General features: G+C 38.3%; 1 protein-coding gene across 5 annotated transcripts in view; it reads left to right on the top strand.

Annotated features, from left to right (window-relative positions):
- The first annotated feature begins 5,120 nt into the window (after window positions 1–5,120).
- LOC147648295 (uncharacterized) overlaps window positions 5,121–27,297 on the top strand; it is a 46,508-nt gene continuing 24,331 nt past the window's right edge. Inside the window, exons 1-5 of one of the 5 annotated variants that reach the window (XR_015280486.1) lie at window positions 5,121–5,532; window positions 6,083–6,248; window positions 9,155–9,279; window positions 14,143–14,227; window positions 18,443–22,052. Coding sequence is in view for 2 of the 5 variants with exons in the window: in XM_086867997.1 (XP_086724123.1) it covers window positions 6,099–6,248; window positions 9,155–9,279; window positions 26,156–26,255 (375 nt within the window). In the remaining 3 variants the exon portion in view is untranslated. Of the gene's footprint in view, window positions 5,533–6,082; window positions 6,249–9,154; window positions 9,280–14,142; window positions 14,228–14,612; window positions 14,691–18,442; window positions 22,053–26,155; window positions 26,261–27,297 lie in introns of those variants that run through there. The other 4 variants (XR_015280488.1, XR_015280487.1, XM_086867998.1 and 1 more) reach the window with 4 other exon arrangements.

Below are 27,297 nucleotides of genomic sequence, written 5' to 3'. Positions count from 1 at the left end.
TGGACATTGCTGAAAGAGAGAAGTGGCCAAATCCTCTACACGGATTCATGGATGGTAGCCAATGCTATGTGGGGATGGCTAGAGAAGTGGAAAAAGGCTAATTGGCAGTGCAGAGGAAAACGAATCTGGGCTGCTAATGAGTGGAAAGACACTGTCACTCAGGTAGGGAAGCTACCCTATGTGAAAGCCCATCATGTAGACTGGCCCAGGAGTCGAACTAATGAAGAGCACCGAAACAATGAGCAGGTGGATAAGGCTGCAAAGATAGAGGTGGCAAAGACAGACTTAGATTGGCAACATAAGGGCAGGTTTCAAGCTCAATGAGCCCATGATGCCTCAGGTCATCAGGGGAGAGATGCCACCTATAAGTGGGCACGAGACTGAGGGGTGGATCTAACCATGAACAGTATTTCCCAGGTTATCCATGACTGTGAGACATGTGCCACGATCAAGCAGGCCAAGCGGCTGAAGCCCCTCTGGTACGGTGGGCGATGGTCCAGATACAGGTTGGGGAGGCCTGGCAGATTGACTACATCACACTGCCCCAAACCCACCAAGGTAAGCGCTACGTGCTCACAATGGTAGAAGCCGCCACTGGATGGCTGGAAACCTACCCTGTGCCTCATGCCACTGCCTGGAACACCATCCTGGGACTTGAAAAGCAGGTCCTTTGGAGGCATGGTACCCCTGAGAGGATTGAGTCAGACAATGGGACTCATTCCAAGAATAGCCTTATCTACCGGGGCTAGAAGAGCCTTATTTAACCTGGGCTAGAGAACATGGCATTGAGTGTGTGTACCATATCCCAACCATGCACCAGCTGCTGGGAAAGTGGAGAGGTACAATGGACTATTAAAAACTACCTTGAAAGCATTGGATGGGAGAATCTTTCAAAAATTGAGAGCAGCATCTAGCAAAGGCCACCTGGTTAGTCAACAGCAGAGGTTTCACCAGCTGAGCAGGCCCTGCCCAATCTGAGCCCCTGCATACAGTAGATGGAGACAAAGTCCCAGTGGTACATGTCAGAGGTTTGCTAGGGAAAACCATTTGGATCAATTCTACCTTGAGTACAGACAAACCCATTTGTGGGGTTGTCTTTACTCAAGGACCAGGTTGCACATGGTGGATAGTACAGAAAGATGGAACAACATGATGTGTACCTCAGGAAGATGTGATTGTTGAGTGAGAACCATGAGTAAATACTACTGCTGAATATCACTGCCATTGTCTGTATATAATGCATGTGTTTTGTAGAGTTAGAATATATATTAGTTTTGGTAATAAACTGGCAGCATGGGGATAAGGAGTGGAATGTCCTCGGCTGATTTTATGATACTTGTATCCTCAGTTGTCTGTTCTGTTTATGCTGGATGTTAAATTCTGCACCTTTAAGAATGGTTTTGAGAGCAAAGGGGGGAAAAGAAGAAGCCACGGTTTGTTTTCAGAAACTGCACTCACTGCACCACAAGCTGCTCCTGGACTGTGGTGTCTGCAGCATGGACAGACTGCAGGACAGAGCTTCTCTTTAACTTTTAGTTAGTTTTAGCTAGCTGAGGCAGAGAAGTTCCCTGGACTGCTTTTTTTCTTTTTTTCCTTGGATCTGTTCAAACCTATTCTGGATTGAAAACACAGAAAAACACTGAGAGCCTGTGGCCCACTGGGACCTGGGCCTTGGCACTTCCCAGCACTGGTGGGACTGATAAGAGACTGAGCAAGCCCAGCTACACCCCACAAAAGGGATTTCCTGGATTTGTCATCTCTTTGAACAGCGAGAGGTTGTATCGTTTAGTATTATTCATAATTTTTACGCTTGTAGACACTTTGCTTGTTAAATTAATAGTTTTTTACCACTTTTCTCCAAGGAAATCTTTTTTCCGAACCAGCTTGGGGAGGGGCCACTTAAATTTGATTTCTGGAGGGACTCCATTCAGAATTTTTCTCACAGATTTGCCCTAGGACAGAACATGTCCTTAAAAACATACTTCATCTTATGATAAAAACAGACCTTCTCTAACAGCCAACACAGTTCCCCTGAGCTGTTCCCTACAGTTAAATCCTTTACTGGTCACTCATAGAGTGACACTGTAATAGACCTTGATCTATGAAGGAAAACCATTCTCATAGTCTGAGTTACTGCCCCAATTCACTTTATATTTGATGTAAAAAAAATACTTCTATGAGAGTAATCTGACCTACTGTGAACATTGAGTAGGATGAAACATGCTGTAAAAGTGCCATTTACTTCCTGCATGCTGCAAGAGTCTTGACAACTGGTTGACATGCAGACTTTTCTTACTAAGATGCCCTTTTGAGTGAGTGGTCCCAGGGATGCTGGTAGGCAGTGGCTTCAGTAGAGAGAACTTTGTGTTGAGGACTGTCCATCTATCTTATTTACTAAGCAGAATTTTGGATTTAACTAAATTAACAAGTGATTTTCACCAGCAAGGTCTGATAATGTAAATATGAGCATGAACACCATCACCATCATAATTATGTCAAATTTCCCAGTGTACTCTTTGCAAATTTGCCAACATTATGCTTTTTAACAGATATTATAGCTGTAGAAGTGCAAGAAAAACATGACCTGGCAGAAAACCCTAGAACTGAAGTGGCTGAAGTGAAAGGAAGTGAAACTGGAATAAAAAGACTGCAGTATATTTACAAGTCCTGATCATATTCATGCAAGACTTCTGGAAGTATTTCTGTAAAGGATGTCATTGGCTCATGTTAGAGCCAGAAGGAAGCAAAGAGGGAACAATGCAGTCTGCAAGGGAAACAGCGGACTCCAAACAAGAATATCTATTGTGGGGTTTCTGCATGTGGAGAAACCTTCCGGCTGCTGCAGTCAGTGCTATCACAGCTGACAGCAGAATGTCACCACTTGGAAGTGCTCTGATGCTCTCTGCAAACTGGTATCACCTGTGTCAATAGGTAGAAGTAACCATTATACAAATCCTAGACTTCATAAAAATCTTGTTAATTTGTTTGCAAGTGCTATCAAAGGCCAGTTTCAGGAAGGATAGTAGATGCTGAAGTAGAACCATTTTAAAATTCAAATATCACCTATTTTTTCCCTGTCCAACTTGAAACAGAACAAATAATTTCTTACATATATGCTTTTTTTATTTAAGTTGTTATATGAAGTTGAGGATGGAATTTTGGCATTTCTGAGATATAAACAAAAATGTATCTGAGAAATAAGTAAAATTATTTCTGAAGCTGGTTAGTGGAAAAGTGCCTCTTTTTTATGTACATCAATTGCATTGTGACTAAAAGTCAATTTAATAGTAATTATGGGTAAAGTAATGGTGTTACTTTAGGTAAATTCAGAATCTTGTGTGAAACTTTCCCCTACATTATTGTAGCTATAATGTATGAAATTACATTTTACTGGGTATTCTGTTCATTACATGTAAAGCTTTATTTTAGTGGTAATGGCCTTATACAAATTTGTAAATAGAGTATTGAATATGGGGAAGACTTAGTTAAAATAATTTTATTTTTAATGTTATTTTTTTCCTCAGAATTTTAAACACTTTTTCTCAGTTTTGTTTCTCATTTTTAATGTTATTTTTTTCTCAGAATTGTAAACAAATTTTCTCATTTTTGTTTGTCATTTATTTACGAATAGAATGAATATTCTAAATTCTGGAAAAGAAACAGTTATGAAACTCACATTTGTCCTTTTTCCTTTTTTTTTTTCCTCCGCTTTAAGTCATGAGAATTGGATCATGAATTCCAATGCAATGATATTTTATGTGGGTCACCAGAAGTAGTTAATTTTAGAGAAAACTTCTTAAGGTCTATTTAAAGAGCAATCACTATTGATCTTACTAGTGTGATCTTGAATATAAGTAGATGAATTGTTTCTATGCTTTTCATGAAATTCTGCTTTTTGAAAATCATAAAATCATTAGATTATTTTTTTTTTGGTGGAAGTATCTGTTTTACAGAGACTTCAAAGATTTAAATTAAATGCAAGGTTTGTAGCTATGAAGATTGTCAGAATGAATCTGGGGAACACACTTCAATCCTGTGGAAGATGTCTGCTCTGTTTTTCCTATCCTATCCTTTACAGCAGCCACAGAATTTCTATCCCCACAGATGCAGGTCTTGTCCCTTCAAGACAATGCACCAGTTCAGTTGACTTCTCAGCCAACCCAGAATATGTTAGAGACTTTTTGCTTTATTTGGATATTCACAGACCTCTGGAGCCCAAAGGCATTCATCCCAGGTGTCGTGGTTTTGAACCAGTAACCAAAAAAAAAAAAAAAAATCACTTATTTCTTGCTGTGAGATATGGATTAGAACAAGAGCAAAACAGGCATAAAACTTAACACAAATAAAGAAAGTTTATTGACAAACTACAATAGTAAGAACACCAGAATAAACTTCCAGCAAAACTTTTTCATCTCTGATTTACCCACTATTCCCTTGTTCACATGATAACAGAGACAAACAAACTTGGAACTTTGGCGATTAAAACAGTCTCAGTTCCTGCTACAGTATTTTCACCAGTCTTTGTAGAGAAACAGAAGTTTCTTCTTGTTAATTTATGGAGTTTCTCACAAGAAAACTATTTTTGTTATAGTTTTCCATTGCTCTGATGTTAGTTTCCCTGAACTGCCGTTATTGGAGCTCACTCCTCTCATTTTCACATCACTCTGAGGTGTGTATGGGCCATGAGTCTAGGGATGTCATTTTAAGGATGAGTTATTCAAAAGCAAAAGTCTTCTTCATCTGTTTCTGTGAGCTTTACCAGAAAACAGTTTTTCTCATTGCCCCCCCAAGGCTTCAAATTTTTGCTTTACTGTTTCTAGCACTTCACTATATCACAATCACCCTACTTTTTACTCAAAATTTTCACTTTGAACACTTTATTCCTCCCTATATACTGTATCATGAATTAAAGGAGTTTTTTTCAGGACTTCATTGTCCATCTCCATAGTTTTAACAGAAAGATATTTCAGCTTAATTAAAGCATCTCCTTATTCTGTACCTTTTTTGAAGTTTCTTTTCTTTCCTGTCACTGGTAGTTTATAAAGTCTCTTTTCATGTTGATCACTCTCTTTTTCTCTCTCTGGATAAAAAGATTAATCTGCAAGTCTCATCTGGGTAATGAAAGAGTTAAAATCTTGCCCAGGCTTTTTTGTAGGTGGTTCGGTGATCTCTGCCGAACAGGAGCTGGAGCCGTCTGCGATGGAAAGTTCTTCATAGCTGCTCTGGAGAGTGTGGTCGCTGTCTCTGCTTGCTGCAGGTTCAGAGACTCTCTCCTTCACTGGGCAGTTTCTAGTGAATGTAGTTACAGCAAAACCTGCAGCCGAGCCAGAGATTGGGCCTGGCTTGGCCTGGCCCGGGCCCGAGGAAAACCTTCCCCAGGCCCCCCCATCTCCCGGCCGGGAGACGCGGCAGGCCCGGCCCCATCCCCGCCCGGCCGCATGGCCTGGGCAGGGAACAGGAGGCCTGGAGCTCCGCCACCCGTCACAGCCAGGAAACAAAGAGAACCTAAGTGCCCTGACTTTACATCTTAAGGTAGGGTTCACAAGTTGATCTCCCTTTTCAATGGTTAAAATTGCTGTCAATCCCCAGTAATGACTAATAATTGGTCAGGAGAAGAGACTCCTTTCAGTCCCCAGCAACTTTAACTTCCTTAGCTCTCACAACTACCTTAAAGGTAAAGTCACCTCATGACACCAGGCTACTGAAAGAGATGGCAGATGCCAACATGGGGCCTGCCTCCATTACTTTTCAACAGTCTGGTAGTCTGGAGAGATCCCTGTAGATAATAAATTAACATAAATTGTCCCAGTTTTCAAATAGGGAAATAAGGAATCCCCTGTTAATTATAGGCCTACCAGTCCCACTTCAGTATTTGATAAAATTACGGAGAAGGTTGCTCTGGAAATTACTGAAAAGCACTTGAGACACAACTCTGTTATTGGTCATAGCTTGGACAGCTCACAAAGGGAAAATCCTCCTTGATTTCCTTTTAAGACAAGGCCAGCCATCTAGCTGACTAAAAGAAGTTAGTAGATGTGGGGGTTTTGTGAATTTCAGGAGGTTTTGATACTGTCTTTCACAGTAATCTTCCGGAAAAAATGTCCAGAAAACAGCTAGTCCAGGATACATTAGATGACTACAGCCCTGTCAGTCTGTCCTTGGTTCCTGGAAAAATTATGAAGATCATGCTGGGTACTACTGAGAAAACAGTGCAAGAATCAAGCACAGTCAATTCAGGTTCACCAGGGGTAAGTTCTGTTTAACTGTTTTGACATTCTTCTACATCAAGGTCACCTGCCACATGGATGAAGATGGTGGCTGTGGTTTTTCTGTCTTTTGGTAACGTTTTTGATGCTGCCTCTCACAGCATCCTCCTGGAAAAAACTGTCCAACTATGAAATGACAAGGTCTGCCATTAGCTGGATGAAAAACTGATTAAAAGAAAAAGTTGGAGTTAATGAGACCACATGTGGTTGCTGACCTGTTATCAGTGGTGTTCCTCAGGGCTTGATCCTAGGACTGGTTCTGTTCAATATTTTCATCAATGATCAGGATGCAGGAGCTGAACGCCTTAATAGCAATTATAATGATGATGCCAATCTGGAATGGGCTGCTCACCCTCTTGAGGTAGGAGAGGCCTAGCAAAGGGATGAGGATAGATTGGAGCATTGGCAATCATCCGTGGCATGAAATTTAATAAATCAAAGTGCCAGATTCTGCACCTAGGATGGGACAAGCATGGTTGTGTGCATATGCTAGAGAATGAGATGATGGAGAGCAGCACCACAAGAAGGGACCTGGGAGTCCTGATCAACGATAAGTTGAACATGGTTCAGCAGTGCCCTGGCAGCCAGGAGGGTCACCTGTGTCTTGGGGTGCATCAGGCACAGCATCACAGCCGGGCAAGAGAGGGGATTGTCTGCTCTGCTCTGAGCTGGGGCAGCCTCACCTCGAGTGCTGGGGCAATTCTGGGTGTCATGAAAAAGATATAAAGCTCTTAGAGAGTGTCCAAAGAAGGGCAATAAAATTGGTGAAGGGCCTTGAGGAGAATCTGTCTGAAGGGTGGCTGAGATCACTTGGTCTGTTCAGCTGGGAGAAGAAAAGACTGAGGGAAGACTTCATTGCAGTTTACAAATTCCTTATGAGAGGAAGAGGAGGGGGAGGCACTGGTATATTTTCTGTGGTGACCTGTGACAGGATCCAAGAGAATGGCATGAAGTTGAGTCAGGAGAGTTTAGGCTGGATATCAGGAAGAAGTTTTTCACCCAGGGGTGGTTGTGCACTGGACAATGCTATCAGGCATATGGTGTGATTCTTGGAGTATCCCATGTAGAGGCAGGCATTGGATTTGATGATCCTGATGGGTCCCTATTATGTGATTCTGCTCTTAGGACAGAGTAAGTTGGACACAAGTATGAACTGGGAGAAGAGTGGCTGGAGATCAGCCCTGCAGAACAGGATCTTTTGTTCTTGGCTGTGGCAGGCTCACTTTGAGCCAGCAGTGCCCAGGCAGCCAAGAGGGCAAACTGCATCTTGAGGGCATCAAACACAGCACAACCAATGGTCAAAAGAGGTGATGCATCTGTTGTAGTCAGCATTTGAATGCTGAATGCTCACTTGGTGAGTTGAGTGCAGCTCTGGACCCCACCATCTTAGAAAGATGATGTGAATGTAGTAAAATGTGTCCAAAGAGGTGTAACAAAGCTGTTGAAAGGGCTAGAATGTATGTCCTGTGTACCCTCTTATCCAAAAATGCCAACTATGACATGCAGTGCATCACATCCCACAAAGCAGTGGGACATGAGGAAGCTGAATAAAGGTGCTTCAGAGGTAGTTCAGGTTAGACAGTAGGAAAGGGTTCTTTGAAGTGGTGGTTCATCACTGGAGAAGGGCTCCCTAGAGGAGTGGTGAGAGCACCAATCAGATTTCAAGGGTCATCATATTCTTGTTACCTTAGATTTAGTTTTAGGTAGTCTGGCTGGAGCAGGGATTTGGACTTGATAGTCCTTGTGGAAAGGGACCCTTTAAAAGAGAAGCTATGATTTTATAGTTATATGTGATGCTGAAACACTAAAGAGGAGGAATATATTTTCTGTATTTTTATTCAATTTCCATTTCCCAATTTCCTTTTCAAGAAATCCCAAATGAAGTGTTTCTTGGGGATTGCAGGCAAAGCTGCAGAAAATGCTATTGAGACAGCATTTGCCTCTTCTTCTTCATGTAAAAAAGATTTGTTCCATCAGGTTCTCAGCCAGCACAAAATCTGTCGCCCAATATATACAGTGATATTGGTTTGCTGTGGTTGTTTGCCATTATACTCAGGGCATTTTCTTTTTGAAATATCATAATTCAAAGGTTTTAGTTATGTTTTTAAAACCCAAGCTAGAGAAGCTTGCTGACTGTGAAATTATGGAACTTGGTTGGAATCCAACATACTAGTTTACCAAGCAAGAACTAGCAGCAAACTGGACAGAAAACAAAGCAAGAAAAGGATTTTGGACAGGAGTTATTACCTCACTGCTCTGATTTAGCATTGGATAGTGTGATCTCAGACACTGCCCTTGCTTAAGAGGGAAAAAAAGCACAGTTTCAAAATGTCCCTGGCTTAGTGTGGAGGCCATATGAGAGGGGGAAAAACTGGGAGAGAAATATTCTCATACATTACTAATTATATAAATAAGTGAATCATATAAATAAGTGAAATTGCATTCAGAGAATGCAAAGTCAAGCTAAGTTAAGCATTGAGATTTGATAAACATTTTTGAATTAACTTTTTTCTTGCATTTACCAGCCACTGGCAGAGAAAAGCAAACATCAGGCAGTTGTTTTGTTTTTCACCTAAACTGAAACCAAATTAAACCAAAGGATTCAGCATGGTTGGATTCGTGTGAGTGACAAGCAGCTTTGTCAGAAATACGAAATGATAATGAAGATGAACATTCTATTAAAAGAGAACTTTGACTATAGGGAACTTCAGCATGTTGTTTTCTGACTGATATTTCTTGCTGCTTCTAGTTGGCAAAATGCCCTGTGGAGGTTCTGCTGTGAATCAAGAAGCTCTAGAAATAGTGGTAGCTGGAAATGGGGATATGCATCATTAGTTTGCTTTAAACCAGTACTCTCTCTAATATTTAATTCTTTTTTTTATCCCCAGATAATATACAGGAATTCAAGGAGGGGATTGTCCTCAGTCCTCCATCAGAGAAGAGGATGGACCAAAAATATTTTTTGGCAGACAAAGGAGCTGCAGTTACCTGGGGAGAATAAGAACAGAAAAAGGTGAGTTGTGTGGCCATGGAGGAAATGGGTAGCTTGTTTTGAGAGAAGAAGATTGCATTCAAAAGACAGAGGAAATTAAGAAAGTAGAGGGAGAAATGTGCCATGGGCTTGTTTCTAGGCTCACCAAAAGAAAATCTGTTACAGAGAAATGTTCTCTTTAGTTCTGTGGAGATGAGGTCAGCTTATATTTTTGTTGGTTTTGTTTGTTTTTTTGTTGTGGGGATTTAGTTTGTTTTGGTTTAGATTTTTTTGTTTTGTTTCTGGCTTTTTGTTGATTTGTTTTGTTTTGTTTTATTTTGGGTTTTTTGTTTGGTTAGAGGTTTGCTCTTCGTTTCTTTTCGGCTTTTTTTTTTGTTAGTTGGGTTTTTTAATTTTTTTTTTTGTTTACTGCAAAAGCAGTTAATGGTACACTTTGATAGCTCTTACACATTTTTTGTGACAAATGCAGAAGAGGGGCTGGGAAAGCTCACGTGATCCAGGAAATTGGAAGATCAGGGCTAGATAATTCATTACAACTTTACCAGACTGTTCTGGTAACAGCTGCCTAAATCCAGGACCCTTTCTCTGCAAATTATCTCTGGGTCTTAGCAGCTAAAATTTTGCATATCAAATAAATGGCTAGTCCTTCTCTATGTTGAATTAGAACTACCTGGCTATACTATTAGCTCCTGTGTTTCTCTTTGCATGGTAGGCCAAATTCTTTTCTTCAAATATGTAAATTTAGGAAGTTCGCATGAAAATCACTAGTGGGTACAGTCCTGTCCAATTCTGACTGAGCTCAGGACTGTCATCAGATGTTTGAACTGTGTTTTTATCCCCTGGCCCACACTCCCAAGTCAACAATCAGTATGCTGAGCAACAGCAGGCCAAGTTCATCTGCTTTGAGCAGAACTACTCCAGGAAGGGCTCTGACAGTTTTCTAATCAAGCAATCCATCAGTTAAATTCTCTATTTTTTAAGAACCTTCCCTCACATATTGCATTGCTGAGTAGGAGTTACAGCTAGTTTCTACAAATCATTCAGACTATTTACTCAGGAAGGTAGGAGAAGCTTGACAGCTGTGACAAAATACGTCAGTGGAAAAAATGTGTGGTGGCTCTAGGACACAGCTGAAATCATCCTTCCAAATGATCACTGGTTGTCAGCAACCTTAACCTCTTCTCTTAGTCATCTTCTTATTGCAAGAATTTGAGAGGGAGAAAGCAAAAAAAGAAGCCAAAAATCTGACCTCTGCAGTGGCAAAGCTTCACCCTTCTCCTCCCAGGCCACTGAGTATACAATGATCTGCATAACATGACACAACTACAAACCTCCTATCTAGAGGAATTTTTTCTGAGAATGGATCAGCACATTTGCTGGAGCTAGGTCATGGCCACTTTGGGGATTTTTATCTGTGTCAAATAAATTCTCATTAACAATCTGAATGCTTCTCTGGGGTTCTGAAGCAAATTTTTAAAGCTAGCAAAACAGCTAACCTCATCACAGTTTGAGGGATGTGCCAGGTGTCTGATTGCTCTCATTTCACATGAGGTAACTCATTAAAGGGCAATACACAAGAAACATCTCCTGAGCAAATATTCAAGCAAGTCCAAATAATCTTGAGAAATATTGGTTGGATAATGATTTCTTTGCCTTTAAATGCATTTTTGGTATAAAATAGTCAAAATGTTAACACTTTATTTAGACATAGTAAAAACCTGGTATTTCCAAAAAAGAAAAAACTTCACTTCTTTTGGCTTTGATCTTTCTTTCTATGGGTGTCTCAGGCAACCTGTAGTTGAGAACATCCTGGAAAACTGAGTGAAAAAAGTCACAATGTAATGTTTTCTCTAATTATGATTTTCAAAATATTTCAAATATTCATAAGATAACTTGTGTTTGAGAAAACTCTAGTGAAATCCTGTCAAGGATTCTGTAGGAATTCTGTAGGAAGCTATATCTCATTAATACATTACCTCTTTAAATACATTAGTTAATAAAATTAAATGGGCACTTCCACATTTTTTTGTCAACTGCTAACTTGACCCTCCTTCTTGGCCTGTTGGATAAATTATGGAAACTGTGATCAGGGTGTTCTGTCTCCTTAACAGCCCATGTTCCTGAACCTGAAGGGTTTAAGAATCCATGGTTTTCTGAGGTTTTTGTGGTTTGTGATTTTTTTTCAATAGTTGGATCTCACGCAAGGTCTTCTGTAATGCTACCATTAACTAACCAATTTGCAACGTGAACTAGACCTTAGGATGGGCTTTGCTGCTGTCTGATGTATATTCAGGTATTGGTGCAAAAAATGCTGTTACTTATTTAAATGCCAAGATTAGAAATACAAGCTCAGCTAGTCTTGGAGTTATATAAATTGCAACTGTAAAATCACAGTTAAAGTTGTTCTGATTTTGAGTTACAGACATGTATTTTGTACAGATTCTTTTAAGAAGGACATGCAAGAGGAAGATATTTGAACTGGCATTACACAGAAGAAGACATTAATTAGCCAAGGATAATTCTGCATTTCCCAAGTGTGTTACTGAAATGCTTTTTCATTGTTGGAAAGTTTGGAAAGCATACAGATTTTCCAAAGAAAACAGAAATTAATCCAACATTTTTTCTTTTATACCTTTTATCTCTTCTTTCAAACCAGGCCCCTTCTGCCATGGGAAACTAGGCAATTTTTGGTTATATTCTCCTGCAAGATAAGCCCATGCTTACATATAAGTGCAAAAGGTGTTCTTACATATTTTGCTGGAAGTACTGAGGACATCTGATGTTTTTGTAGTTGATCCCCAAAGTGATAAATATTTTTAAAATGTCACCTGCTAACATGTTTATATTGATAGCAATGTTCCCTTCTTTGCTGAAGCAATGAGCATTACAAAGGTAGAAGACTCTAGAAAGATGCAATCAATTTGTTTGAGATTGATGTTTTCTAACTGAGTACAGAAGTTACTGGAATTTTACATCTATTTTGCATGATTTTCTCAGCATCCTACTTGTAGCTGGTTGTGTTCTTGCTTCAGAGGAACATTATAACACTGTCTTACCATTCCAATCTGGCTCAGAAGAAATAGAAAATATCATTGGGGTTTTCTTCCTGACATATCACAAGATCTACCCTGACAGATTCAAAAAAAGAAGTCACAGACTAAACTGAATGTCACGACAGAAGACAAGACAGCAGCTACATAAGTCCATCAGAATTTTTCATTTGTTTACTTTTTCCTGCTCTTTTCTCCTACCTGTTTGCAACTACCCTGCTACCATGCTAGTGATATACACAGAATGCCATGTCCCAGGCACTTCAAAAACCTTTTCCAATTGCTTTAGTGCCCAGATGAAAGACAATTATGATTCTACTTTTGCTAGACATCAGAGGTACTTTCAGGGGAGGGCTGATGTATGACAGCTTGTCAGAAGTACAGGGAAAGGGAAGCCATAGCCCACAACAAGAGGAGCATCCCAGAGTGCATGGCCAGCAGGCAGCTCCTGGTTATATTCGCTCTTGCAGGAATAAAAGCCTTTTTACTACAGCTCTAGCAAATTCTACATATTTCATGCCATCGACTGCAACAGAATAAAAATCAGTAGGCAGGCTGCCACTGAGAGGTTTAAAGTGTTATGTGTTTACTAATCCAAACCTTTTCATTACCTTTTTGATTCTGAGGCTAAGAAAGTCTGTCTGATAAAATGTGCTGCAACAATACCACTAGTGCAATGAAAAGGTATCCCTCTGAAAGAAAGCTGCATACAAAAGCTGTAGGAATATGGAAGCAAACACATAGGGGCCTTATTTTCTGAGCTGGTCCATACAGGAGAGTGTCATACTTTTGATGTTGGCCGTCAAAGTTGTAATTTAAAAGTGTGAAGGAGCATTTTCTATATATCCCTGTCTGTGAGTATGTGTTGTGAACGGGATGCTGGCTTTTACATAGCTAAATATTTTACCCAGATTTACATCATCACTACCTAACAAGCAAACTTTTCATCATGCCTGAGTACTCAAACTCAAGTTTTGTCATGAAACGCTCACAAAAGTTCAAGTATATCCCTTTGTACTTTTCTTTGGATCATGTCTGTCTCTTCTTCAGGCCCCTTTCTGATGAGTGTAGTTCAAGAACAACATATCATGCACTTTCTAGGTGACTAAAAAAGGGGCAGCTAGCTGCACAGTAAGCCTGAAAGAGGTCTAGGCTAGGGGTTGCTTTGGGATGCAACTGATATAATTTAATGTTTCCAGAAGACTACTGATCATCTGAGCATGCAAAAAGAAAAGTTAGGAATGATAGTTCCTGTTGTCTTACATGTTGAAGACAGTACTGGTGAAGCAAAACTGCACATTCTGCCTTTGCAGCACCACACAAAAACTTAAAAATTTCCTCTGGGAGAGACAGAGAGATACCGTATAAGTCTTATTTATTAATTAATTATCAATTAATTAGGAAAAAATATTGAAAAACTATGAATGGAAGAAAAAAAGACACTCTTCTTCTGTGCTTTTGCTTAGTTTGCTGCAAAGAATGGATAAATGTGTGGAAGGTAACAGGCAAAAAACACTCTGCTGAAATGCATATCTGTTTTCTCAAAAGTCTGGAAGCAATAGTTGATTTACAGGATATAAATTGTTTCTTACTTGTTTGTCTGAAGCTAAAAAACATTGTAGTCCATCATCATGGGCTATTACCACTTTTATCCACAACTTACTGTAATAACGATGCTCTGCTGGGATACGAAAATGTTGGAGTGAGTTAGTAATAACAAGTTACCTAAAAATAGTACTGTAAAAGCTTGAATCTGTGAATCAGCTGTCATGGCAAACTGGAAAGTTTTCACTCCTAGAAAAGTATGTCATTCCTATATTTTTCTCCCTCACAGTTTAACAACCACTCTTCAGATGTGAATTTCACTGTTAATATAAGGAAGGTCCTTGTTTGAAAATTCATGTGTTAGCCATCAGCCTGTAAGTACAAATAAAGGATCTATCTATCTATCTATCTATCTATCTATCTATCTATCTATCTATCTTTAAGCTAAGCAGCTTTTCTGTGCTGTGTCTTTGAACTAGGAGCAAACCATTTCTTATATGAGTTAGTCTTTTGAAATACAACTCCTTGTCATTCTGGAAATTATTCCCACAATCTTAATGAGTCTTGGTTTCTTCCAGAAAGAATCAATGACTTGAGCCTGACATCTGGTAAAACTTTTTACTTGACTTGATCTCTGTAGGATTAACATTTAACATTTGGCTGGAGAAAATCTTTCTGGCACAGATGATCTAACTCCTTTGTAGAATATAACACCCAGCAGGAGGATGCTGACTCAGGAGACTGATGTTTCTTTTTCAGATATCAGCCATCCAACACGTTTTTCTTTTTTTTGATGAAGCAAATCAAATCCACAGTAGAAACTTCGTTAGAAGTCGGGGAGCAGACCATGGCATTCCTGGGATTCCAACATACGTCTTTTAGTCAACTGTTTATTTTCCTAGATAATTGCCCCGCCTCAGTCCCCCAGCAAATAGGAATTTTCAGTGATATTTTCATCTATTTGCTTGAGATCAAATTGTACAAGCTCTCTGTTGCTGAATTAAACACCTGTTTTTTTAGCTGTTCCAGTTGACTAATTTCAGGGGGTTCTTTAATGCTACTCATGGTAATTTCAATTTTAATATGTTTGTACCTTGACATCTCACCTTTAGAATTAAGATAATGCTCTTCATGAAAAAAATGAATAAAAAAATACCAGCTTATATAACTGTTATGAAATGTATAAGTTCATAACTGTATAATTCTGTCCCTGATTTTGGATACATTTTTAAGATAGCAACTAGATTCTACATAATATATAAATATAATTTTTTATTATATTACAGAGATTTTGTGAGTAATTTTTGCACAACAATATTAAATTTTTAGTGAACCATCTGTATTGGGTCTGACTGAAGTAAAGCTCACAGCCCTTACAGTGATATGCTTTGCATTAGTAGCTGAAGGGGTGCTGATAAAGAACAGTGCTTTGGCTACAGCTGAGCAGCACTGTCCCTCTGATATTCCTTCCCCCACCAAAGGGGTTGGGAGTGGGAAAGATCCTGGAGGGGACACAACCAGGCCAGCCAAATTAGCCAAAGGGATATTCCATACCTTATGATGCCAGCTCAGAGATATAAGCTAAGGGAGAGGGGAGGAAGGGGGCGCATTTGTGAGTTTTCAGTGTTTGCCTTCCAGAAGAACAATTATGTGTGTCGAAGCCCTGTGTCCCAGGAAGTATCTGAACATTGCTGTTGGGAAGTAGAGACTGATCTTTGTTCTCTTTGCATGCATCGATCTGCACTTATTTCTTTCTTTTTGCTGCAGTAAGGCTGCCTTATCTCACCCTGCTGGTAATTCTCCATCTTATTCCCCTGTCGCAGTGGAAAAGGGAGCGATAGAGGGACTGAGTGGGCACCAGGCACCCAGACAGGGTCAACCCACTACACCATCACACATCCATTTTTATCAAATTCTGTCCTTTCTACTCTAAAGGACATGGAAATATTTATTGTACTTTTTTCATCTGGCAGCCTTGATTTTCTTAGTTCTCCTGAACTTTCTATGTTCTTTAGACCTTTTGTAGGCTTTTAACATATCCTTATTCTGAAATCTACCTTTTTCCTCTCTTCTCCAGACTTAGATTTTTTTTTTTTTAAGGAACAGGCTCTTCTAGATATTTACAGGAAACAGATGATTGGTCTCCTTGCCATTTGAGTAATTTTACTACAATTTAGGTGATGCAGCAAATATTGTGCACAGTGTGAATTGATACTTGTTTCTTTTATATATTTTTGTATGTCTTTCCTAGCTGTATGTATAAAATTTACCAACTTAAATGTGAATGTCATATGCAAGAACTTAACTCACTCTAAATTTACAAAGATATATTTCCTTTGAAGCTTTTAATATTCTTTTCACATAAAAATATGAAGTGAAAGCTTAAAGAGGAAACTGAGATTCTTCAAGTCACTTTAGAAATTTGTTTCACAAGTAAACAAAATTTATGCCTCTTTTCATTTCCCTTTTCTAGAACATTTGTAACCAATACTTCATTTTTTATGACTTCCCAGTGTGTGTGACAGAAATAATCAGTGCTGAACCAGGCTTCAACATTTAATTGGAAAAAACATTTATTGTTTCATTTTTAAGAAAGCCCCAAGACTTATTTTATCAGCTTATGCAGGTTTGCTACATGAATGCGTCTTCTAAAATACAAATATACACATTAAACCTTTATTTAGTTATAAAGGATGACTTGTGTTGATAACTATTAATTTCAGATATGTGTGCAAATAATAAACAAACTTTTATATACTTTATCCTTCTAGTGTTTCCTATAAACTTTGATGCATTGCATTTCCCTAAAATTATTTTATCCCAACATTTAGTAATGTAATCACACAAAGAGCTGGCACAACCCCAGCTAAAGGAAATACAGATCTTGTCCTTACTTAAGGAAGCATCCTTAAAATTTTATGGCAACATATTTCAGCTCCCTTTAAAGGCACAGTTGTGAGTATTTAGAAAATATCCAAGGTTTTGGTGTTTGCTCTGTTTTGTTGATGACATTTCCTTAGAGGCTGGGAAACAAGGACTTGTAGCCTAAAAACTTATTTTCATTTGTGTAACCTAACTTTATTTCTCTTCCTAATTGTAGTTTATGTTAATACTTTTAGTTTTCCTGAGCATTTAATAATTCACTACTGTTGTAGAGACAGCAAAAGAAATAAACTGAGTTTTCTCCATAGATCTTGACAGACCTGTCTTTTCAAGATGAAACCTATAGATACGCATTTACAAATAAAAAATTGGTACTTGACTTCAAAGAATTGCAGATGCTGTAGCAGCTGCTGTCACATGTGGCTCCTTCAAGTCAGTTGAACATCCACAGCCAATGTGATCTACCTTGCTTGCCTCTCATGTTGGGACCATAGCTTCTGTTTGTAAAAGTTGCTTCTGCTCCTCAGCAGTTGATTTTTTTTTGTTTGTTTTTATTTGGAAGTGCTAAGTGTGATGGTAAGCTCAGTGCTCTGATACTAATATGGTTAAGTGTTGCATTTTCTCCCCCCATTTAATTCAGTTTCGCATGGGAATACAACTAAGTATATGTATCCTTGTAATTTAAAAAATGTTAGTGTTTTCTTTGGTCAAATTTAAACCATTCTTAGAACTGTGAAAGATAAATGATGACTATCCTTGGTGAGGACTGAATAGTTTCAGTAATCCTAATTGATTTGCATGATGGGACATTTTCCTCAAAAAAACCCAAAAGACATGTAAAACATTTCTTTTTAATAGCTCTAGATCCAGATTCCTCTTAGGATATATTAATATGAGTGTTATAAACATAGCACAGAATTTTCTAAAACTGTAAAAAAACGAATGGAATAAAACTTAGGTGTCAAATCCGGAAACATTGAGTCCTCTGCTGGCTTGCTTTTGAGCTAGGTGAAAAGGAATAAAATTCTAGCTTCAGGGGTCTTCTGTCTCAGGTATGATATATGTTATTATCTCATATGTGAGGTGTAGATCCAGTAGCATATGCATTTACCCACCCACACCTCCCCCCCGCTCAAAACTATGACATTAGAGTCATTAATTACAGCCATTTTTACTCACTAATTTTCACAGAATAGCATACTGCTGTTTTTTTCTGAAATACTATATACATTTCTTAATGACTGAAGATATGTTAAGAACAGACTGCTCTTAATGTTCTGTTTTACAAATTCTTTATTAAGCCAAGTCTGGACATTAACTGACAAGTTCTCTTTAAAGGAATCTCTGTTTTACACTACAGCTGGAGGGAACATTATTTGATTTTCAGTGCACATAGCCCCTTTTCTGCTCCAAGCAGAATGTATTTTTATGCCTTCAGCTGTGTAATAGTGAAGACTGCTGCCAGGCTGAAACCACAGATTTGTGTTCATAAGGTCTTAGCAAGTGTCTGGATTTTTCAGTTTAGACTCCATCCGCTCTCAAGTATGAAGCACTGAGCTGATAATGGATCCTCTGTGTCTGTGAACATGCTTCTGTGATTATAAAGATTATGTCTGTATTTCACTACAGATGAATATAGATAGATTGCTTATTTTTCATTCTGCTCTTCTCATATGTTCTTTTGCATTTTCCTTTTGCTTTCTTAGCTAAATACTCTGAAGGAACAAACAAGAACTATTTCCCAACAGTTTTTCCATGGTGCTGAATAGTCCTATGAATAAAAAAAAATTGCCAATCTGGCTAGATTCTCCTTAAGTGCATCTAGCAAACTCATGAAGACATTCTTCAGGTATCTTATTTAGGAATCAGACATGATAAGAATAACTGAATTTAACACTGAAGACTGTTCAAGTGAGTACTCAGTCCTGACATCTAGGTGGATACTTTGCTCAAGCTTTCCAACTTCCTAATTTTCTTCTTTCATCTTACTACCTGAATAAATCAAAGACAGAAGCTATCTCAAAAATATTTTTAAATAAAGAAATAAATAAATTTTAAAAATCTGAGTAGTGGTAAAAGCAGACTGTTCCTTGGACATTCTCTGTCCTTTGTTTATGGCCAAAACTTTGGTCTGAGATTTCGATCTCCGCTGCCACCTTGCAAAAATTTTGTGGTCTCTCCTTTCCTTCTCTGTGAAACTGTAATCCTACTTCAGATTTGGTATTAAAGCATTATCATCTGGTTTACATAATTTGATTACCTTCAAGGCATGAACTGTTTCCTACTCTGTCTGGTGGTAAAAGCATAGAAACATTCTCATATGGCTGAGCTCCATGGCCTTGCAATAAGGAAAAGGATACGTTGTGTATACTGAAGCATCATATTTGACTTTTGCCTGCAGACACAGATACGCAGATAAGGCAAGAAAGACATAATTCTGACTAATTTTTACAATTTATTCAGAACTAGAAGATCAAAAATTGAGAATAATGGCTCATCTTCAGTTGTCAGGGAGTCAGAATTTAAATGTGTTGTAACATTTGCAATGGCAAGGAGGTATATAGAGATGTTTCCAGCTCAGCAGAGTGTGGGTGTATCATGCCCCTTGATTTCAAAGACATATGGATTTTCATCTAGTGAAAATCCCACACGATGCCTACCTGCATATCTTCAAACACTTTTAAAATGTGGCACTAAAATGATCTTAGATATCAGTGAGGTGTCAGGGTACATTGCTGACAGTGCCAGCTCTTCCCTAACACCACAGATGAGGATTTGAGGTAACTTTTAAACATTGTTGTAAGACTTGTTCTCAGTGTAGAAAAGTCCTTGACAACTGGTTTACCAGGACTTTTGCATGATTTGTGGAAACATCTTGAGTACATCTGTGTGAAAAGTAGGACAACTGTTTAGGAAGATTTTTGACATTCATAAATATATTCCTTCTGTGACTTCATTATTTTAAAATTGCTATTATAAAATCCATGAGTATAAGCAGTAAGTCCATTTAAGGTGTTCCTCCACATTTTTATGAAAAAAGAATGTTTAGCAATCAAGGTAGTAATTCAGTAATTATTAATTCTAGAAAATCTAGTAATTTGGTGATAAAATTCTGCATCAAGGTCACACAGAATAATGAAGAAAATTATTTTCCAGCCTGTAGGCCAGAAAAAAAAATATCCATCAGAATAAAAAATGATGCAGACTGAAGTTCAAGTACAGGAGAAAAGGAAGTTTAATTGTTTCAAGCAAAGGAAGCAGGAAGCACTGAAGCCATAACTGTTGCAGCTAAATGATTCTCTCAGAATACCTGATAATGAATGGATAGTTGTGAAATTTTTGGTTTACCATAGGGATATGGAATAAACATAATGCAGGCAGAGGGGAATAGTCTTGTAAACTGAAGTTAATTGACTACATGACATTTTGTAAAAAGAGACATTTATAGGCAACCTCTTGTACAGCTCAATGAGTGCTCAGTCTGAGTAGATAATCTATAAAGCTAAGAGGCATATTGTTTTCCTTTTTCAAAGATTTTTTACAATAGCCAAATCTGCATTTTTCTAGTGAACAATTTTCCCTGCAATGCTAGTTTCAGGGAGCTTTAGATCTCAAAGCAACATACCAAAATTCTGTATATGAAGAGGATGATTCTTCACTGATCGGTTTGAACAATTTAAACACTGGAGTGTGAAAAGCAGGCTTTCTAGTCCTTCTAGTCCTTCTTCTGACTTAAATTTTTGTCAGTTAAGCTTCAGATAAAATCTAGCCCTCCTGTGCTATGCACTGTACCTTTGCATTGGGACCAACTGTAATACGAAATCCCTGGAATAATAGCTTTTTTCCCTAATCCAACATTACAGTGAAAAGGTATAAAGAAGCTAGTGAGTGTGCTCTTTATAAAAATTGAGGTTTTTCCATTAGGAGTTGGTTCTGTGATCCAACAGAATGGTCTCAACTGCAGCTATGCAGATTATTCTGTAGTGTGATTTTGATAACATAAAAGAAACAAGAGTTTTTTACCTACTGATAGATGTTTTTTACTTACTGATAGATGTTTTTTACTTTACTTCATAGATGTTTTTGTCTAACTTGGACTGTTTCTGCTTGGTCTTGAAAAACCACCAAGGTATCCACATATCTTTTTCTAGGAATTAAAAAGAAGAAGAAAGTCTCCTTGTTAATAAAATGGGAGCACTGAAACTTCAGATGCAGATCCTGTAATCTACTCAGTGGTTGACAATGTCTTAGGATCACAGATACAGGTCACAGGTGTTTAATATAACTTTCTTAGTGTGACAACTGTGTGAAAAAGGACATAAATGCATGTCAAGTAGATATTTCAAAGTCTCTAGTTTTGGGAAGACAAAAAAACAAGAGGTTTGGGAGGGATCTAATTTCTAAATGGTGCACAAGGTTGTAAGTTCTCAGAACTGGCCAGCTATTGGTGTTTTCCAGGCACAGAGGAAGCTCCCAGCAGCTTCTCTTGGAGAAATCACTTCCGTGGCTGGTTTCTTACTTCTTCCCCAAATGCCAATCAATGCAAAACCAGCACACATGGCTTTGCTGGTCACAGGACATCCATCCAGTGTCGAGTCGCCACAAACAGAATATTCAGTTTGGAAGGGGCCTGCAATAATTATGCAGTCCAATTGTCCAGCCACTTCAGAGACAACCAAAAGTGAAAGCATGTTATTAAGGGCATTGTCCAAATAGGTATTGAGCACCAATAGAAATAGGGCTTCAAACACCTTGCTAGATAGTATGTTCCAGTGTTGGACCACTTCTAGTAAAATTAGTTCTAAACCACCCCTGATGCAGCTTTGAACCATTTCTATATGCCCCATCACTGGATCCCAGGGAAAAGAGCTCAGCATCTCCCTCTGCACTCCACTTCCTCAGGATTCTGTAGAGAGCAAAGAGCTCAGCCTCAGCCTCCTTTTCTGCAAATGAGGGCAGTCCAGGGTCCTCAGCCACTCCTTACAGGACATGCTGGCCAGCCCTTTCATCAGCTTTGTTGGCCTCTTCTGGACACAAGCAGGGACCAGCACGTCCTCCTCAAATGGAGCAGCCCAGCGCAGCTCAGGCCACACCGGTGATGAATACAGCAGGATAATCTCTCTGATCCCCTGGCTGTGCCGTGTTAGATGTCTCCAGGATGAAATTTGTTCACTTGGCTGCCCGGATACACTGCTGGCTCACAGTGAGCCTGTTGCTGACCAGCAACTCCAGATCCTGTTCTGCAGGGCTGATCTACAACCACTCCTCTCCCAGTTTATACCTGTGTCCACAGTTATTCCACCCCAAGACAGAATCTCACATTTGGCCTTGCTAAATTTCATGCCACTGGTGACTGTCAAATGCTCCAATCTATCTAGATATCCTTCAAGGTCTCTTGGGAAAGTCAACACCTCCCAGTTTGGCGTCGTCAGCCAAATTGCCTGCATATCCCCTGCATCCAGATCACTGATGAAAATATTGAACAAAATGCCTCTAGAGCTGTGAAATATCACCTTATATTGCCAATCCTTTCCATTAGTTCTATGCCTAGATAGATCATCAGCACTGGCTCATGATCTTGTGCACAGACATGCTTTATTTTCATTTAGATCACCAGGAATACCCAATACAACGTTTATTTTGGCTTTTTGCATTGTCTAGGAGGACAGGTTATCAGATTGCAAAAGAATGGCATAGGGAGATGATGCATTACTTATTAAATTAACTGTTGCATAGACAAATAAACTGCATTTGAATTAATTTAAAGGTGGGGTAAGTGTACATAAGTTTATATGATCTGTGTGTTTTGTCATGTAATTGCAGTACCACTTGCAAACCCCCAGCTGCTCTATTGTAGAAGCGAAGTTTCAATATCAGGGACTGAGAAATGTTGCTTCCATCTGCAAGATGAAAAAAAACCACCTCCCCCACCCCCAAAACACAATCAAAAAAAAAGCAACAGTGCTGTTACCAGGGATCTTTGATAGTTCTGGAATTACCTTCATGAGCAGAAAGTGATTAGACTATTGGTTTGCCCTGGTCAGAGATTGCAGTCATGGAAAGTGTAAATTAAACATGAGGTAAAGAGAACTCTAAACATTAATTAGAGTGTCTCCATCTTTTCTTCCTTGTAAATTATTGTTCTGTGTGTGTTTCATTTGGCAGTTAATTAATCAAACAGGATGTGAACTCTCTTTTGTTCTTCAACTCTGCTCAGGACCAGGTTGCCCTGTTACTGTAAAGAACCTTCCCAGCACGTGTCTCTTTGAAGAAACAGATGATACAGAGGATGGCAGAACTCATTTCTTTGAGATTGATGGGGCTGTCCTCCTGTAGAATACACAGAAGGGACCTGAAATTGTTTCTAACTAGTGTTGAATTTGAATATAGTGACTGGGCCTGCAATGGTAGGAAAGACAATCATGTGCAGTGCAGGCCGTCTCTGGTTAACTTGGATAATCTGGAGACTGTCTAGTAATTTTTGAGAGGTTTCTGATGTCTCTGCTTCAGTTTAGGAAGAAAATAAAATGCATGCTATATTAGAAAAGTACACTAGAAAATAACATAATGGCATTTATATCAATCAGTATTTTTACTTTTTCATTTACATTTAAATAAAAAAGTAATGTCCGTCTAGAGCTCTTGGAGTAATGAAAAGAAATATGATCAATAAATTTTTGCAGGGCTGAAAAATACACACACCATCTTCTCCTTTTGTCGTGGCAGGAAACATTACACTGCTAAACTTAAAGGCAGTTACCCGTACGACAATACTGGAGTTCTAGGTAGAACCTTAAATTTTCTCTCCAATCCTTTAATACTTTTGAAATCTTGGTGTTTAATTCTCTATAAAAATGGTTTTTGAGGATGGTTATGATTAGCACTTTTGTTAGTTATTGGAAAGTTTTATTTCCATGGCTATTTATAAACAAGCTAAGAATAGAAGAATAGAAATACATTCAAAATATACCACAACAATCACAGTAGATGTATGCTATTTTATGTTTCAGAAATATTTCAATAATGAGATTTGTGCCAAAAAGGGAAAGAACAAAAGTAACATGCATTCAGAAGAAATTACAATGATTCTGTAAGGGGATTTGAATGAAGGCTTAATTGTTTAGTTTCATATCTGCTATTTCCAAACCACTTCAATTTGTAAAATAAAAAATGTCTGTCTCCTTATTAGCCTTGTCTTGCTTCTTTTTCTCTGTTACTGCCTGCCTAGACATTTGAACACAGATGTCAAGGATGCAGAAGAATCTCTGTTTTGTAGACGGGGAAAATGAAGCACAGAGGGATTACAGAGACAGATGTTACACGGTTGGTACAACTCTACTCACTTTATGGAAAAAATAATCCCTAAAACCTGAGGTATTTCAAATGTACTTAAAATAGTTAAACTTAGGGGTTCTTATGTTTTGGTTCTGAGTACTAAAGATCTGTGAATGGATTGTAAGTTGTTACACTACAGAAGTCCTAAGTTTTGGCTGGGTTCACGTTAAAAATGTACATATTATCCCATAAGATGGTTGTAATTTCTAAAAGTGAAATAGTGGTCACTATGCTTGCTTAAATCAGCTCTCACTTTTGGCTGACCCAGGAGGAAATTAAGATAGAAAGTGAAAGTGTCAGGTTTACTTTTGGAAATTGCAATCAGGATTTACAGTACTGGAATCTCAGCCCCAAACTCCTCCCCAGCAAGCACTGGCCTGTGACTGTGACAGATACTTCTGGCCCTTTTTTTTTGTCCAAATCTTTCTTATATATGAGTCATGATGGGTGCAAGAGGAAAAACTGTGAACAAGCAGGATAGTTGCATGAAAAAGATGAGATTAAGACCTGCTGGGACTCTGTTGCTCCCGTCCAAGACAGGGAAGAAAGTTACCATGAAGCATTTTCTTACAGGGGATGTCCCTGTCTGTGCAAGGAAACACTTTGAAGTTGATAATAATATCTAGCAAAACTGCCACATAATATTAATATTAAAAGTAACAAAACCACCAGGGCTTTATTAAAAAAGAAAAAAGCTTTTGTTGGGTGAATTAAACATGTGAGTACTAAAGCTCTACTAAGCAAAGACAGAGATAGAGGAAAAAAAAGTCAAAATATTCAGAAAAGGTTCCTAACATGCAGCAGTGTTACCATGGAAACAGGAATTTAAATTTCTCAATGTGAAGGTGCCCCCTTCTTTGCCTCATTCACTTTACAAAGTAGTAAAGACAGGGGGCAGTTCTCAGGGCAGATAAGTATCGAATGCAAACTCAAAGAATCTCCTGAAAAACTTTATAAACCTTTATAATGAATGGTTTTACATCCATACTGAAAAAATAATAAACAACCCATTTAATGTCTTACTGAATATTTAGCAATTTGACATCCTCTGAAAAATGCCATAAAATTCATAAAGTAATAATTTTCCCTGAATTAGAGATAAGGATTTATTAGCTATGCAGCTCAGTAGAAGTGAAGGGACTACACAAAATTTTTTTGTTTTAAAGGCTATGTAAGTACACAGGCTGATATTTTTATTGTTGAACATTTTGTGCCCCTTCTAGATTAAATTTTTTGTGCAATTTTTGCCTTAAAATAGGAAAACCTGTATAGAAACTGTTTATGCTGTTTATTTAACTGAGTGAGAGACATAACACCACACATCTACAGGAGCTGCCCTTGGCAATTGTTTCACATCTTTTGTTGTTCTACTGATCAACACCATCTCTTACAGATGAGATTAAGGAAACAAACAACTACAAATACTATGTCACAGCTTTTCTACATAACTTTAAGTAGACCAGAAGAACAAATGCAAAAGAGATTAATAGAGAAATCTTCCCTTAGGTTAGCTCCTGAATCTTGAGATAGGAGGTCTTTTTTTAGTGTAATCAACCTAGAGGATCCATGAACAAAGAAACTATTTTCTTGACTTAACTGAGATACAAAATTTGACATAATAAAGGCCAGAGGACTTACTGATTGCAGTAAGTCAGTCAAGAGGACTTACTGATTGCAATGGATAAACTATAGTTTATCATTAAATTCATCGCTTTCTTATCCTTTCAGACATAAATTAGAAAACTAAAATTTGCTCAAATTGAGAAGGAAATTTAACAACCTGCTAGATTCTAGTTCAATTGCAGCAAGCCAGGTGATATGGCAATTTTCCTCCTGCAGTCTAACAATGTAATTTGTTAATTTAGTTGGGAAGTTCCTTACTAATTTCTCCATAGGAACCCCTCTGGTGATGAGCAATGCAGAATTTCACCCTTTTATTCTTCCCCAAAGGGTGAAACACCACTGACTGACGTTCCCTGGTGAAGAAGGCAGTGGTGCCATATGGCATTAATTGATGCCATTCCCTCTGAGCCATCTCAGGACCTGTGCATGCTCTTCTGACCTATTGCCCCTATTTGCTTCAGGTCCCTTGAAGGCAAGAATCATGGAGACAGCAAGGCCATGACCTTGCCTTCTGAAAACCAAAGCATGTGTCACAGGGTGGTAAGAAATATTTTCCCTTGACTCAACCTGAGCCTGTAAGTATGTGCCTTGTCATAGGATGTTGGTGGTAAAAGTGTATGATTTCCATCCTTCTACTCAGAAAAAATGTGTAATAAAACTAGTTTAGAGGACAGAGATATTGGTAATTTTAGATTCTCTGGTTGTTGCTTAATGTATCCTATGGCCTCTAGAGAACTAAGGAGATACCTAGCTGGCTCCTGTTATCTCTTGCTATATTTTCCTTTTTCTGTCTTACTTTTCTTGGTGAGAAGAATGTACCAGAGCTGACACAAAAATATTGCAGTGTAGACCAGTATAGAAATTTCTTCTTAGGGTGGAGGGGATAAAAGAAAAGACAAAAAAATTAGAAAAAAATCCCTGTCTTGCTGAGCTAACATTCAGAAAATCCCCATTTTGCTGTGGCTGGAAATAAGAGAGTTATTTTGCTGGAGCTGCAATGTATTCTTCTGTTAGACCATACCTTTTAAATAAAAGAAAATCCTTTATCCTTTTATCTTTTGCTTCTGGATATTACTTGTAATTCATTGCTGTGTAGTTTTAGAGATAAAATTAGAATGTTATATTAGATGAGGCCACAAATTTTACACTAAAAGACTGTTCATTTCATCTTATGAAATTAGCATATCACAGGTAATATTTTGACACTAGTATGGTATCACTTTGAAAAACTTGCAGAAAGTTGCAGCAGATGAGGGACTATTTTTCCCACAGAGGGCAGTGTTTATTTGCTGAACAGTTTATCATTTAGTATGTGCATTGTTATGCAATGTACCCTTTCCATAGGCAAAGAGCAGAAAAGGATACTGCAAATAAGTCTTTCCTTTTGTTCTTTCTCTTTTTTAACACTATTGCTGGGAGCATAAATACCTTTTAAATGAAGATTTAAAACGAAAAAGTAATAAATTTTTTTTTATATCACAGAATTTGAGACAATGAAAGAGGAATTCCTTCCAACAGTAAAAATTCAACTTGCTGCTGGAAATGTACAGACATGTTTGAACCCTCCTCCCAAAATTATCATACAAAATTATTTCCTTTTACA

This window comes from Cyanistes caeruleus, chromosome Z (assembly GCF_971803275.1).
Source record: "Cyanistes caeruleus chromosome Z, bCyaCae1.hap1.1, whole genome shotgun sequence".
NCBI classification, from domain to species: domain Eukaryota; kingdom Metazoa; phylum Chordata; class Aves; order Passeriformes; family Paridae; genus Cyanistes; species Cyanistes caeruleus.
This window is presented reverse-complemented; position numbering and strand designations above follow the sequence as displayed.